This window comes from Sus scrofa, chromosome 7 (assembly GCF_054392235.1).
Source record: "Sus scrofa isolate SSC_HxYL_T2T_F1_AM1 chromosome 7, Sscrofa_HxYL_maternal_Yorkshire_Landrace_v2.0, whole genome shotgun sequence".
In the NCBI taxonomy this organism is placed as follows: Eukaryota; Metazoa; Chordata; class Mammalia; order Artiodactyla; family Suidae; genus Sus; species Sus scrofa.
In genome coordinates, this window is record NC_139389.1 from 1,686,701 (window position 1) to 1,702,072 (window position 15,372).

The 15,372-nt window shown below is 60.4% G+C and overlaps 2 protein-coding genes across 23 annotated transcripts in view; one reads left to right on the forward strand and one right to left on the reverse strand.

Moving 5' to 3' along the window:
- Nucleotides 1–2,295, reverse strand: part of MYLK4 (myosin light chain kinase family member 4) — an 89,937-nt gene extending 87,642 nt beyond the window's left edge. For 8 of the 21 annotated variants that reach the window (XM_084967216.1, XM_021100112.2, XM_021100109.2 and 5 more), the window contains exon 1: nucleotides 728–1,110. The gene's annotated coding sequence lies outside the window, so the exon portion shown is untranslated. Of the gene's footprint in view, nucleotides 1–727; nucleotides 1,299–1,999 lie in introns of those variants that run through there. The other 13 variants (XM_084967217.1, XM_084967205.1, XM_021100110.2 and 10 more) reach the window with 6 other exon arrangements.
- On the forward strand, nucleotides 1,645–12,591 carry WRNIP1 (WRN helicase interacting protein 1). Of its 2 annotated transcripts, none has more exons than XR_014809447.1 (7): nucleotides 1,645–2,635; nucleotides 4,311–4,502; nucleotides 4,925–5,166; nucleotides 8,069–8,298; nucleotides 10,458–10,766; nucleotides 11,679–11,758; nucleotides 11,866–12,591. XR_014809447.1 is itself a non-coding variant. In XM_021100108.2 (7 exons), the coding sequence occupies exons 1-7, from the start codon at nucleotides 1,895–1,897 to the stop codon at nucleotides 12,139–12,141; spliced, it is 1,917 nt and encodes a 638-aa protein (XP_020955767.1). In that variant the 5' UTR covers nucleotides 1,645–1,894; the 3' UTR covers nucleotides 12,142–12,591. The 2 variants fall into 2 exon arrangements, 1 of the variants encoding a protein (XP_020955767.1); XM_021100108.2 differs by having other exon boundaries at nucleotides 10,611–10,766.
- The last annotated feature ends 2,781 nt before the right edge of the window (nucleotides 12,592–15,372 follow it).

Genomic DNA, 15,372 nt, shown 5'->3' on the forward strand with positions numbered 1-15,372 from the left:
CTGCGGCGTAGGTTGCAGAGGCGGCTCGGATCTCGCGTTGCTGCGGCTGTGGTGTAGGCTTAGGCTCGGACTGGACCCCTGGCCTGGGACCCTCCATATGCCGCGGGAATGGCCCTAGAAAAAGGCAAAAAAAAAAAAAAAAGTTAATCGCGGGAGAAAACCCCAGACCCTCAGCAGCCCAAAGGTGGCACCAGGGGACGCTGCCTAACACCCTTGACCAGCCAGTCCCCGGCTGGCACCAGAGGACGCTGCCTAACACCCTTGACCAGCCAGTGCCCGGCTGGCATTCGCTCCCAAGTACCTGCCCTCCCACAAGCCGCCTCCCTGGAAACGCAAGACGCTCTCCGTCGGTCTCCTCCCTTCCCTACAAAGGCACTGCTCTCCACGCCCAAGCTCCCCACCGCGCTCCGTGAGTCTATCCGTCCCTAACTCCTCCTCCTCTTTTCAACCCGCCTTGTGCCAGTTTCGCTGGCAGGCCCGGCCGGGGCCTCAGGCGGTGGAGGGAGGCGTCTTTCCCTCCCTGCAAAGCTCTTCCCCAAGTCCTGGCTCCCGCGAGGTCGGCGCGGTTGCGCGGGGGGATGACCGTGACCCTGCACGTCAAACTGAACGACGGCCCAGGACCAAAGGCTCCTTCTTAGCTTACGTTTGCTCGCCTCCCACTAACCTTACCTAGTGGGAACACCTCTACTTGGAAAACCACCGAAACATCGGATTTCGGTCCTCTTACCAACTGCCCGGCGGGGGGACAGCGCTACAGCCAACGTCAACCCAAAGCAACGCCTCCTTTGCTCTTTCTTTCGACCCCGTCCTCCGCCTGGTGCCAGTTCTTTGTGAGCCATTCCTCGTTTTGCAAAATCGTCTCACACGAAAAGGCTCTTTTTGAAACCCTCGGGTGTTTGCTTTTGGACGTTTCGAGATGTTCGTGTGAAGAGTAAATTCGTATTAAATTAGACTGGCAGCTTTTGGGAGAGTCCACCCTTTTAACTCTCTTTCTTCCTCTAAACACCAAGGGGCGGGTCTGTGACACGCGTGGGGAGAAGACGCTTTCGGGGACGCAGAAGGGCCGCACAGACGGTCGCCCGGTCCCTCGAAGCGCGCAGCGCCGCCTCCCGGAAGCGCCGTCTCCCGGCGGCCAACCCCGCGTCCGAGCAGCGTTCGGGGCCGAAGGCCACACCCCGGGGGCGGGGTCTCCCCAGGCTCGTCTCCCCGCGGCCGCGGAGCCGAGCGTTTCCAGACGCGGACCTCTGCGTTTTCTTTGCTCCGTCCCGCCCGGTTTCCCGCCGCTGCGCCCGGCCTTCTCCCCTTCCCCGCCCCCTGCCCTCCGACCCCCTGCCCTGCGACCTCTGCCCTCCACCCGCCCCGAAAGCCGTTCCCCTCGCGCAGCCGCGGCGACGTTCTACAAAGAACAGGTCTGCGCACGCCCAAGCTGCCGGCCTCTAGGGCCCCAGGAAGGGTGCTCGCCGAGCCGCAAGGGGACGCGCGGGCCAGCCTCCACGGACCACACTTCCCGTCAGGCCGCGCGAACCTCCGCGGACCACACTTCCCGTCAGGCCGCGCGAACCTCCACGGACCACACTTCCCGTCAGGCCGCGCGAACCTCCACGGACCACACTTCCCGTCAGGCCGCCCGAACCTCCGCGGACCACATTTCCCGACAGGCCGCGTGAGCCGTGGCCAGCGGCGGCCGGGCGAACCTCCACGGACTCCCCTTCCCGGCGCACCGCGCGAGGCGCCGGGGCCGCCGGCCGAGGGCGGGCCGACGCGGGCAGCCCCGGACGTGAGGCATGAGCGGCGCCCTCCCCCGGCCCGCGCGCGTCCTGCCGCCTCCCCGAGCGAGGGTCGCGCGGCGCGGGGCCTAGCGGGGCGGCGCGGGGTGCGCGGCGCGGCGGCCGCCATGGAGGTGAGCGGGCCCGAGGACGACCCGTTCCTGGCGCAGCTGCACCGGGTGCAGTGCCCCGTGTGCCAGCAGGCCATGCCCGCCGCGCACATCAACTCGCACCTGGACCGCTGCCTGCTGCTGCACCCGGCGGGGCACGCGGAGCCCGCGGCCGCGCCGCCCCGCGCCAAGCGGCGCCGGCCGTCGGAGAGCTCGGCGCTCAAGCAGCCGGCCACGCCGACGGCGGCCGAGAGCAGCGAGGGCGAGGCTGAGGAGCCGGACGACGGCGGCGAGACCGAGAGCCGCGAGAGCTACGACGCGCCGCCCACGCCCAGCGGCGCGCGCCTCATCCCTGACTTCCCGGTGGCGCGGCCCGGCAGCCCGGCCAGGAAGGGCGCGGGGCAGCGGCCGGCGGCGGCGGCGGGCAGCGCGTCCCCGCGGAGCTGGGACGAGGCGGAGGCGCCGGAGGAGGAGGAGGCGGCGGGCGACGCGGACGGCGAGGAGGACGCAGGCCGCTGGGACGCGGACGCCGCCGCCTTCGGGGCCCCCGGGGGCCGCCCGCACGCCCGGGCGCCCGCGGCCGAGGAGGTGCGGCAGATGCTGGAGGGCAAGCCGCTGGCCGACCGGCTGCGGCCCGACGCGCTGCAGGACTTCGTGGGACAGGGCCGCGCCGTGGGGCCCGAGACGCTGCTGCGCTCGCTGCTGGAGGCCAACGAGGTGCCCTCGCTCATCCTATGGGGGCCGCCGGGCTGCGGCAAGGTGAGGCCGCGGGGGGCTCCGCGGCAGGGGCGGGGGGTGGGGTGGCGGGAGAGGGCGCGCCCCGGGCTCCGCATCGCGGGGTCTGGTCGGTGCCAGGATGGCGATGTGTGAGTGCAGCCGTTTGCGAGAATCTGGGGGCTTGGACTTGGGTTTCCGCGGCGTTCCACTCTCGAGGCCCCCGCCTGGTTCATGACCCGGGTCTCAAGGAAACGCGAGCTGGTGCGTCCTATTTGTGGATGTGTGGGTTCCGTTTTGGAAAAAATAATCGCAAAAATTTCAAATGGCAGTGTGCTTCCTTCTCTTTCTGGCTGTTGGTTTATTTTAATAGACGGGCTTTTATCTCCCCTTGAGGCCTGACTCATCTAAGGGGACTCACGGGAGAGCTGTGCCTATGCTAGTCACTGTCACCTACCGTTTCCGTAGCTGTTCTCGTGAGCCTTGTCCCTTAGAGAAGAAACATCGGTGCATTTTGGCGTCCAGTTTTGTGAACCTTCTTAGGGGTTAGCTCCAGTCAGATGAGGCCACTTAGGATGTCGGGATCTAGAGAACCCTGGAGACGGCATTAAGGAGTCTTAAGGAGACAGGAGTTAAGGCTGGAGGCATGGTTTTTGTCTCTGCAGGAGGAGGGAGAAGGAGCTCCAGGGAATGGAGAGAAAAACCCAGGGTCAAGTGCAAAGGGGTGCAGAGAGTGTCGAGGTTCCGACTCCTCAGTGCACAAGAGCCTTTATAAGTTGTCTCCTTTTTTTTCTGGTTTCACCTCCCACAACTTAACCACACCTTCCTCTACTCCCATTCTTAGAATGCGTCTTGCTGGTGTGGCGCCCTCTTGTTTTCAGTGTACTTTCTTTGCCAGGAGGTAACCCAGACAGCGCTTTACCCTGCGGCGGCATTCTCAGCTCTCAGCTGTTGGTGGAGGCAGGTGGCGGGGAAGGTCCCTAGGGAGGCGTGCTGGGTGTGCTCCCAGGAGATGCGGAGCAGGAGCTGGTGGGCTGGGGAGCTGGTGGGCTGGGCCGCCCCGGCGCAGTGGTTGGTGACCAGTCAGAAGGCACATGTGGCCTGTAGGCTGGGAGTTGCAAAGCAGCAGCACAGTGTCTGACATGCTGCACGACGTCCAGAAGATAAAATGCCGCCCTTCTGGTCATCCAGGAGCAGGTTTGGTCCCTTCTTGGTCAGTGTTCCTTTTTCCTGACTCCCATTCTCATTGCAGATGGTGGGTAGCAGAGTAGTAGTCCGTGTGTATTTCTCGAGCTCCCCTGAGTGCCTGGCCTTGAGCAGTGCCACCCCCCCCCCCGCCCCGTCTCTCTGCTGCTCCCCAGGAAGTACTGACGGGCCCAAGTGCTGCTGGTTCACCTCCTTCCACAGGGTCTTTGTTGGTCTCTCAGTTCAAAGGCTTGCTCTCCTTTTCTAAGCTGCCCTGAGAAGCTTCCAGCTGTGGACTTGACATCCCCGGGGGTAGGCACAGAGCGGAAGAGGTCAAGGTTAGCCCAAGTGTAGTCGCTTCCCTGTTTTATTTACAGCATTTTTCTTGACGTTTAAAACCGTCCCGCAGTATTTTGAGTTGTGTCTGCTGCTCAGCCCCCTTCCGTGTTCGGTTGCCGGGTACACGCGCTGCGGCTGCACGAGCCCCTGAAGCACTGCTCTGTCTCATCAGCTTCCCACACTGTCCTCTGTCTAGACCACGCTGGCTCACATCATCGCCAACAACAGCAAGAAACACAGCATAAGGTTCGTGACCTTGTCGGCAACCAGCGCCAAGACAACCGACGTGCGCGACGTCATCAAACAGGCTCAGAACGAGAAGAGCTTTTTCAAGAGGAAAACCATCCTTTTCATTGATGAGATTCATCGATTCAATAAATCTCAGCAGGTGTGTTCCCGTCTGCCTCTTGGTCCTTGCGGTGGTTAACCTGAAGGTGAAGCGCGTGTGGTCACGGTGCACGTGCTCGGGTCTGGCGGGTGCTGTGCTGCTTGCTCCACCTGCACAGGCGTGGACTGCCTCCCTTCTCCTTTATGTCCCTTTCCCCGCCTTCTCTTAGTGACCAGAAAATGCTTTATCTGGTGAGTGAAACTGCTGGTAGATTTCTGAGTCATGCAAATCGGGAAAGCCACTTTACTTCAGGTTTCCAGTGTCTAGAAATTTTTCACTGAGACACCAGGACTCACAGTGAACAGTTTAAGTGGCTGATCTAATGCTGACCTCAAAGTTAGAAAAAGGAAGGAGCGCTGGCTTCCCCGGGGTCCTGCAGGTTGTTGACCAGGTCCCTGTGCTCTGTTTCTCTCCGCGGTCAGGACACCTTCCTTCCTCACGTGGAGTGTGGGACCATCACCCTGATCGGGGCAACCACGGAGAACCCCTCCTTCCAGGTCAACGCCGCTCTGCTGAGCCGCTGCCGGGTGATCGTTCTCGAGAAGCTTCCAGTGGAGGCCGTGGTGACCATCCTTATGCGGGCCATCAACTCCCTGGGGATCCACGTCCTGGACTCCAGCCGCCCCGCCGACCCTCTGAGCCACAGCAGCAACAGCAGCTCCGAGTAAGCCCCTCCTGGGGACCCCTGGGCTGGAGGGGCGTGCCCAGCGCCAGCAGCTTTGTGGTGGGGAGGACAGTAAGCTGGTTCCCTTGGCTCGTTTTGGTCACGTGGTGAGACAGTAATGCCTGCTGGGCGTGCTGGGTTAATTTGGGGGGGGGGAGTGGTTCTCGGTCTGCAGTCTGACTGCCGTCTGACGGGCATGTGCTGCTGAAAATGAGAGTGTGAACGAGCGTGTGGTGTGGTCACGCCGCTGTGGAGGAGGGTGGATTCCAGGCCGTAGGTCGCGTGCGGCTTCCAGAGTGCTCTGAAGAGTCCGTCTGGGGACCAGGTGACGGTGCAGGCCTGTGGTGTGAAGGCCGTGGGTCCGGCCACGGACGAGGCAGGGCTTCAGGGGTTGGCTGACAGGGCTGAAATGGCTTTTGTCCATCTGTCTGTCTCTGGTTACCATGGAAGCAGCAGAGCTTATTGCTCTGCCTTGAAGATTTGCAGCTCCAGAGAGCAGGCTAATTAAAATGATTCTGGTGGAGTTCCCATGGTGGCTCAGTGGTCAACAAACCCAACGAGGAACCATGAGGTTGCGGGTTCAATCCCTGGCCTTGCTCAGTGGGTTAAGGATCCGGCGTTGCCGTGAGCTGTGGTGTAGGCCAGCAGCTGTAGCTCCCATTAGACCACTAGCCTGGGAACCTCCATATGCCATGGGTCAGCCCTAAAAAGACAAAAAAAAAAAAGTAAAATTAAAATAAAATGATTCTTGTGGGTGATGATGGAGTAGTTGACGTTTGCTGAGGGCTCCCGCATGGCGCTGCTCGGAGGGTTCTGTCTCGTCATTTAGTCTCCTTGGAAGTAGGTGTCAGGATCCCCTGCCCTTTGATCAGGAGGCAGACACACAAAGGCCAAGTCCTGTGCCCAGAGCACCCAACCTGAGCAGGTTCCAAAAGCCTGTCTTTAACTCGGGTAAGAAGGGGTCTGGCACCAAGTTCGCACCGAGGGAAGATGCGCCTGGCGAGCATCAGCGCCCTCACCTTTCCCTGTGCCTCTTCGGGGGTGGGGGGCACAGTTTGTGGGAAGATCAAAGCCAGTCCGTTTGCCATGGAGATAGTGAGCGCCTGCTCCCCGCCAGGCGCTGGGGATACAAGGAGAATAAAACATAATTGCTATCCTTGAGGCCTGAGCACTGGGTGGGGACGGGGAGACCCCCATGTCATCACCCAGGAGCCTGGCCTCAGGGACACTGTCAGGGCTGGGGCTCTGTCCTTTTCCTCCTGCAAATGGTCCTGCGGCTCGTCGCTCGGAAGCCTTCTGGGAGATGGGAAGCGGTGCTGTTATTGGCTCTGAGATGAGATGTTCAGGCCGATTTGGTTCTGCCTGTGTTCACCCCACCCCACCCCGCCACACACACACACAGATGTGCTGTCTCTGAGCCCTGGGTCCTATCCCCCCCAAGCACATCGGTGCTGCCGCACCCCTCTGCTGTGGGTCCGTTTTAGCGTGGGCTGTCTATAGTTTTTTCCCCAAATGATCTAAAATCTGTTTCAGGAATGGTCTGTCAGCTCTGCAAAGAGCCATTGGTGCCTCCAAGTGTGTCGTGAGTGTCCGGTCTGGAATGGGGGGTGGGCATTGAGTCTGTGCCCACGGCCCAGGCTGCCACCAGGAGTCTAATGGGAGTTGTTCAGTATCCAGCTGATTGTTGTGGGAGAGGAGGCCGCTAACTGGAAGGCTGGGCTCTGGAAATAGCATCCAAGCTGTTCACCCGAGCGAGTGGGTCGGGGTGGGGTCAGGAACTCCCTGAGGTCCTTGGTGGAGAAGCTGGCCCCCTTCTGTGTCACACATGCCCTGGCCCAGCAGGTGCCTGATTCAGCCTGTTGCTATGGATTCAGCTGGAGGTTGGCAGTGACCTGGGTGAGCTGTGGCTTGGAAACGTGACTTCTGCTTTGCACGGGGGCAGCGTGCAGCCCGCCAGGAAGGAATGGACCCCTCCAGGGTGGTGGTTTCTCGTGACTAGACCGGGAGTGGGGGGCCTTGCTGGATTAGGCTCGAGGAGTCCGGGTTAGACCTGCCCTGTGAAGGCCGCGTTTGGGGACGCGATGGTGAATTCAGTGCTCACGTTCCGAGGGAGGTTGGGTGACTTGTCTCCCGAAGGACGCCCTCTGGGAAGCGTCCCAGCCTGCTGCTCGGTCCTGCTGTGCCCGAGGTGCCGGGCACCGGGTTGCTTGTTTGTGAGACGAGGAACTTGAGCCACCTGGCCTTTAGAGCCAGCGTGCTGGCACGCGGTGGACCCTCCCTGGGTGGAGGGCGTCGAGCGGCCCGGTCCTGGCCCATCATGGTGTGCACCGTGGGAGGCAGGTGGCCCTGCACCCGCGCAGTTGTCAGTGCTCTGGAGGCGGGAGCCGGAGGCCTTTCCATGTGTCCTGTGCAGCCGCCAGGAGTGTGCTTGTGTCATGCGCCTCAGTGTCCTGGGCTCCCGGCCCTGCACGCACTCACGTCCCCGCTGTGCTGTTCTCTCACAGACTCTGAGTCACCGCCCGCCGAGTGGTGGCACCTGCGGGCCAGTGTATGTAACCCGTCGTGAATGCTGACTAGTTGTCGGCAGACCATTGTTGGCGGGTAGCAGATTCAGGTTCTGGTTTGTGGAACCTCCTGAAATTTTTCCCACTATCATTTTCCATCCAAAGTTGGTTGAATCTGCGGGTGTAGAACCCACAGATGCCAAGGGCCGTGTGTCCCATAAAACAACCTCCTGGGGCCGGGAGCAGGCAGTTCTCTGCCTTGATGCCAAACCAGGTAGACTGTGGTTAGAATCCAGGCCGGGCTTGAGCCCCGGTGGCTCTTAGTGGCCTTGGAGGGGGCGCAGGGTCACACACGCTGCAGGGTGAGTGGTGGGACACACTGCCTGGTGGTGTTGCAGGCCCTCCGTGTTCATAGAGGACAAAGCCGTGGACACGCTGGCCCACCTCAGCGACGGGGACGCCCGGGCTGGACTCAACGGGCTGCAGCTGGCGGTGCTGGCCAGGCTCAGTGCCAGGAAGGTGTTCGGGAAGAAGACCGGGCAGACCTACCCTCCCGGTCGCGTCCTGGTCACTGAGGGTGACGTCAAGGAGGGCCTCCAGCGCTCTCACATCCTCTACGACCGTGCAGGTGAGTGGCCGTGGCAGGCGGGCTCCCGGTGCGGCAGGTGCCCCCCACTCGGAGCTGGTTTCAGAGCCCTGGCCCCTGGGCCGCCTGGCAGGGAGGTGCGTGTGTCTCCCTGCCCCTGGAGCGCCGGCACTTGGCAGGCTGTGTGGTCAGTGATCACCTCGAGGGGCAAACTTTTGTGATAAGTGGCTCGTTTTTATTAGTTTAATGAGAATTAAAATCTTTATCTTTCAGAGTCTCAACTGAAAATTACATGGAACTTGATGCTTTTATTTTGTAGCAACGTTTAAAAAATTAGTTTTGTTGTGTGTACTTAAACCTGTTTTTGTAAAACCGCACTTACCCGTCTCAGATTTAATGTCAGCTCTTAGTAAATTCCCAACCTGGCAGTCTTTTTTTTTTTTTTGTCTTTTTAGGGCCGCACCTTTGGCATATGGAGGTTCCCAGGCTAGGGGTCGAATCATAGCTGTAGCCTCCGGCCTACACCACAGCCACAGCAGTGCAGGATCCAGCCCATGTCTGCAGCCTACGCCACAGCTCACGGCAATGCTGAATCCTTAATCTACTGAGTGAGGCCAGGGATTGAACCGGCAACCTCATGGTTCCTAGTCGGATTGGTTTCCTCTGCGCCACGATGGGAACTCCCCACCTGGCACTCTTAAATGTCACAAGCATGGCACGTTTGTAAGAGGCCTGGGTGGTGAGAAGGGCAGGTGAGTTGAGACTCAGGAGGGCAGGCGCTCTGCAGTAACGTGTAAAAGGAAGCAGATGGCACTCCGGCTATCATCCTGTGCCAAGTCTAGACCGCTTCCAGATGCTTCTTGGTGGTGGACAGTACTTCCGCTGGGGGAGGATGGTGGCAGTGATTGCAGCTTCAGGTGCTGCCTCCCGAGGAGGGCGCAGAGCTGGACCTGCAACCTTGGGAAAGTGACTGAAGCTCCTTAGCCAACTGGGGCCTCTGAGGACTCGCTGAAGGCTGGTCACAGCGTCCTGTGTGTCCTGATGTGACTGCCGCTCACCAGAGCCTCTCCCAGCAACCTGGGCATCTCTGACCCCAGCTCTCCATGCCCCCAAAGTCGTGTAAGTGCTCAGAAAACCTGCACAATGAGACCATCCGGCCATAGAGCTTGGCCTCATTTTGGCCAGAGCAGGAGTTGGAGGCGTGAACACAGGTTCACATTTACAGACGTCGAAATAGGTCCCCATGCTGGGCTCCGTTGCTTCTGGGGGTTCTGGCCACAGCGGCCCTTCTCCCTACTGGGTGTCCCAGGGCGACCCTTCCTTCTGACAGGACCCCCTGGAGCCGTTCTGTCCCTCGCCAGCAGACTGTCAGGTGTGAACACCAGCAGGCCGCCGGCTGACACTAGCTTGCACTGAAGCTCGTCCTGATTTTAATTTTTCAAAACCGCCTCAGGAGGTGGTGTTAATGGTGCCCCACTTTGCAGAGGACGGCGCCTCCCCAGATGCGGGCTGACCGGTTCCCGGGGCGTGTCCTTCCCCAGTGTCAGTGCTGCCCCCACGCCAGCCGCACACGCCAGCCCTCCCGCACACGCATGCGCACACGGCACCTGTCAGACACATCCCGGCCTGGGCTTCCTGCTTCTCGGGGTCACTTTCCATGGGCGGCCCCTTCGTGCAGCCCTGCCCCCGCCCCAGTGGACGTGCAGACCCTCCGATGCGCTTGAGCTCCTGGAGAGCCATGGTCTCCCAGGCCGTGTCCGTAAACGGAGGTGGGAGCCGGGCCCTGGGAACCACGCTGCTGAGACAGAGGCCCACCCCCAGGACTGCCGTCATTTCTAGTAGAAAGTGACCCATCTGTGGGATCCAGCAAGCAGCTCAGATCTTTCTAGAGTCAAGACACTTCCACATGGAACCGGTTCTCTGAGGTGGGGCTTCTGCAGAGGTAGGGTGGGATTTGAGGCTCTAAAGCAAAGTAGAAGCTGGCATGAACAGCACTGGCCCCTGCCCGCTCCCAGGCTTCCTCTCTCCATGGCATTCACTGTTGGCGCAACCCAGTGAGCTGGTGAGTCTCAGGCCCGTTTTACAGACGAGCGCTGAGACACAGGGTCAGCACCCTGCCCAGTCACATGGCTGATAAGGTTCTAGAGCCCGGGGCCTTGACCGTCCTGCTTTCATCACCATGGTGACCTTTGTCGCAGCAGACGTGTCCTCTGTGTCCAAGGGTGGCCAGGCCCCCGCCCGCCTCGGGCTGTCCCGGGTCGCAGGCTAGTCGGGGCCTCCTTGGGATCGGCCAGTGGGCTGGAGGCGGCCCGGGCGGCCGCGAGCCCCGCCTGAGGGACGGCTCTGCTGCCCAGGAGAGGAGCACTACAACTGCATCTCGGCGCTGCACAAGGCCATGCGGGGCTCCGACCAGAACGCCGCGCTCTACTGGCTGGGCCGCATGCTGGAGGGCGGCGAGGACCCGCTCTACGTGGCCAGGCGGCTCGTGAGGTTTGCCAGCGAGGACGTGGGTGAGTGACGGCCGCGTGGGGTGTGAAGGGCGGGTGGGCGGCGGCTGCCTCGTGGCCAGGGGCTCTGTTTCCTCTTCAGTGGCCACTCCCCAGCGGGGTGCAGGCCCCCTTGTTTGCTCTGCGCTGTGCTCGGGGTGCATTCTTCGCAGATGGAAGGTTTGCGGTGACCCCGCTTCAGACCCTGTTTTTCAGAGGGCATTTGTTTGCCTGGTGTCTCTGTGTCCCGGTTCCGTAATTCAGTGATGTTTCCAGCGTTTTCATTCCTGTTACATTGGTTATGGAATTGGCCAAGTCGTCTATGATGTCACTGCTTCAGAAAGATGACTCGCAGAAGGCCCGGGGACGGGTAGCATGTTTCGGCAGTAAAGTATTTTAGGCACAAAGCTGTTGGCCACTCTGCAGGCCCCAGGGTAGCGCGAGCATCCCCTCTGTGTGCTGGAAACCCGCAGATTCCTTGTCTGCCCAATCACAACACTCACGTTATTGTGCTGGTCTGGAAGCAAACCTGTAGTAGCTCCCAGATAAAAGAAATACTTAAATTGGCTTCGCAGTCGAGTGCTCAGGCTTTCCCCAGCTCCTGAGATAGAAATGGCATGTTCTGGGCGTGACTTAAACCAGGGGGCCGGGGGCTGCCTTTCCTCGTTGTTCTGATGCTCGGCCTTGAACGCGTCCATCCGGATGACCGTCCTGACGGCCTCGCTGCCTCATGCTGGTTATACCGAGTCTCCTGTGTTTCCTGATGGGTGGAGAGGTTTTGTCCACGAGGAAACAGGTCTTGACCCTGGACAGCTCTGGAGTAAGCTCTTGAGATCCAATCCTGCTGAGTGGCTTTGGGGCCCCGAGTCTGCAGGCAGCGACGGGACGGGGTGGGTGCATCATGACATAACTTGCCCTTGTCTCCGTGTGTGGCAGGTCTGGCAGACCCGTCTGCATTAACCCAGGCTGTGGCCGCCTACCAGGGCTGTCACTTCATCGGCATGCCCGAATGCGAGGTAAGGCGACCCTCAGCCCCCCGCAGACCTGTCCCAGGTACAGAATTGCCTGGAGACGTGGGGGAGCTGCTCCACCACCTTCCTGTCGCGCTGCCTTCCCGCCCCAGGTGCTCCTGGCCCAGTGCGTGGTCTACCTGGCCCGAGCCCCCAAGTCCATCGAGGTGTACAGCGCCTACAGCAACGTCAAGGCCTGCCTGCGGAGCCACCAGGGGCCCCTGCCCCCCGTCCCGCTGCACCTGCGCAACGCGCCCACCAGGCTCATGAAGGATCTGGGCTACGGCCAGGGCTACAAGTACAACCCCGCGTACAGTGAGCCCGTGGACCAGGAGTACCTGCCCGAGGAGCTGCGGGGAGTGGATTTCTTTAAGCAGCGGAGGTGCTGACTCGGGGGCTGAGGCCGAGGAGGATGCGTCCTTTCCTGGGGGGCCAGAGAGTCACTGGATTGCGAGGTGGGTGGCCTGGTGGAAGTGACGGCCGCCCCACGTTCGTGCTGGGAGGGTAGGAGGCCTGGCGGGGGCACAGCTGCTGCAGCTAAGCGTGTGGCGTTGAAATTGTGTTCAGTTGCACCCTGCGCGGTGTCATGCTCATGAGACATCTGGCAGCTCCGTGCAGTCGTTTAATGTTGTGAGGAGTTACCTATCTTGTCATGGAGTTTTAAGTCACGACGTCACTTCAGAATTCGGTTCTGTAGGTTTTCTTTTCCTTTAAAAGATGTATATTCTAGGTAGTTTCACTTGGTAAAAATATGTAATTGTGATTTAATACTGCATAGTGTTTTGGGTATTTTTTTTATATGCAAAGGTCTTATGAGCCAATAAAACTATTTCAAAGTACACTCCACTTCCTTCGTGTTTTTCCACCGGGGGTCCCAGCGTCTGCCAGCATCACGCTCTGATGAGTGAAAACCACGAACACCAGCAGGGAAAAACCACAGGTGATGTTGGCAAGCAGAGTCCCCGTCATGTGTCACAGGACTGCGCACACGTCTGAATAGCTTCCAGAAGCATCGGAGGCTCCTGTCCCAGCCTCCAGCCTTTCCTTGAAGCTCTGTGTTTCTGGATAATCCAGTTTTCCAGATTTCCTCTTGCGTTTGCTACAGGTGATGATGGTCCCCCCATCACACACACACACACACACACACACGTGTACACACAGGTGTACCTACAGAGCTCACACGTGGAGCTGGCCTTCTCTGTGTCTACTGTTGGTTCTTCTCCGGCTCCTTACTAGCCGCTGGGCGCCCACTCCACCAGGAGGGTCCGGTCAAGTCAGCATTGGTGGTTCCCCTCATAGCAGCCCCTCCTGGGCTCTGCTGCTCTGTCTGCAGTGCCACACGGCCGTCCCCAGAGATCCCTGCCTTCCTCCCGGTGACAAGCCCTGTCTTGTGTCTGTGCAACGTGTCCCCTGCTAACCACAGCAGGCCTGGTGCAGAGCCCCTCCTCAGTCTGGCTGGTGGTGCTTTTCTGTGGAGGGGTCGGCCTGCAGGTGCGTCCCAGCGCCTGCATCGTGGCTGCTTCAGGTCCCGGGCTCCCTCTTCTGCGTGGGTGACGCACCCTGCGGAAGCTTCACAGAGCACAGCTGCCTGGGAGGCAGTGTTTAGACCTTGAGAGTCTGGAAATGCCCAGCGTTCCAGTTGGCCTGCTGGTCAATTCTCGTTGGAAACTATTTGCCAGCAGCCGTCGAGAGGAAGACACTGGTTTCTGGCCTCTGCAGGCCATTGAGTCCTCTCTCTGTTCCGGGCATCAGAAAGTTTGCAGTGGTTTTCCTGGGCCTCTGGTGACATTCAGTCTGGAAACTCAAGTCTTTTGAGTTCCGAGGAAGGTTCTTTTTTTATTCATTCAATAAACGCCTGCCTCACATTGAGATTCTTGTTGGGAGCAGCAGTGAACAAGAGACCAAATCATGAAACAGGTCATGTGGGAGCCCGCGGTTCAGCAGGACAGTGCAGTGCTGAGGAGGAGCCCTGGCCGGGAGGGACCCAGGGGGCGGTGGTGTGGCCGAGGAGACCTCATCAACCACGGTCCTTCCAGCAGGAGGCCTGGGGTCTGACGGGAAGGAAGGGGGCAGCAGACGTCGTCAGGGGGGGACTCCCAGTTCCCAGACAGCGGCGAAAGCACCAGGCCACCGGGACTGCGGGTTGGAGTCCTGGCGATAACCCAGTTAACAGTACCCTCCTCTACATTCCGGGCTCAGAGCCTGGGTCACCTGCTCTGACGCCCCGCCTCTTCGGGGAGCCTCGGCTGCAGAGCCCGCACCCCCGTGTTCCCTGATCCCTCTTTCGGGAACAGCCCCTGGAGCTCCGCCTCTTGATTGGGTCCCCGAGTGTTTCTTTCCTCTGTGTTTTCTGCCCTTGGTCACTTTGCTCGGCCTCCTAGACGAGTCCCTCGACCTCATTTTCCGTCTTTGCCGCCATCGTTTTCTGACTCGGTGCGCTCCCAGCTGCTCGTGTCCCTTGTGTGCAGCGGCCTCTGTGTTGGTGACTGCTTAGCCTTCTCTCCTCCCAAGGTGGTTTTCTGTTTGGAGCTCTGTCTTTCTTGTCGCTCGTTCCTCAGCATCCAGTCCCCCTGGCTCACGTGCTCGTGCCCAGACATGAAGAGCAGCTTGGGGCTGACCGGGCTGGCTTTGCCCTGTGAGCCATTTGTCGGAAACCCTGGAAATCAGTGTCCTTGGGGCTTCTCTTGGGCTGCTCAGAGCCGCCTCTGCCCTCACCAGGGTGGCACGAGCAGATCTCCGTGTGCTGGGGGCCACGTGCACAGGCGTCTCCCAGTGACCAGTGTGTGTCCCCACATGTAAAGTGGGACCCAGGCCCCAGCTCCCCCTGCGCCAGTGCAGAGCTTCTCCAGGCCCCGAAGAGGAGAGGGTGCCCACCACGGCCAGAGCCTCAGACACGCTGCCGTGAAGACCAGAGTCCTGGCTTTCCAGCTGGAAGTTGCCAGATGCCTGTCCTCCCCCCAGCCTCCGGCTTTGTGCGGCCCTTGGTCATTCGTCCCCAGCTCAAGGGCTGACGACTTAGAGGTTCCTTTCCTGTGGGGTCGGTGGGGGCTTGGAAGGAAATGGAGTCAGACATGGGTTCGAGCCATCGTCCTGACTAGTATTCAAGGAAATTAAAGTTCACAGCTCACAACCCGAGAGGAGGGGAGGGAACTGGAGGCAGCCCAGGGCTGCAGTCGGCCGGTGGCCTTAAGGAGACAGGAGACCTTGGCCTGGACTGCGCACTGCACATCCCAGCAGGAGTGGGGCGAGGGAGGAAGTGAGGACCTGCCCCTCCTCCTGCCCTCTGATGGGCTGGCACCCCTTGGAGAACCCCCTGGAAGTCCCTGGTTAAGAGCCTGGGGGTGGGGGCACGCCTAGAGCGGACGGTCTCTTCGCCCAGATGCGTCACCTGATCTGCGCCTCGAGACGGCTGACAACATAGTCTAGGAAAAGGGCCACGTGTCAACAATGCAGGGAAATTAGCAGCTTGGACTCTTGTTGTGATGGAAGGTGTACCAGGACCAAGCTCTGGTTCTCAGAACGGCCCGGCCGTGATTTGCTAATCCCCGAGGCGCAGGACCAACCCCACGGAGCCACGTTCCGAACCACGACTTCATCATCAAGAGTCCACTATAAACACG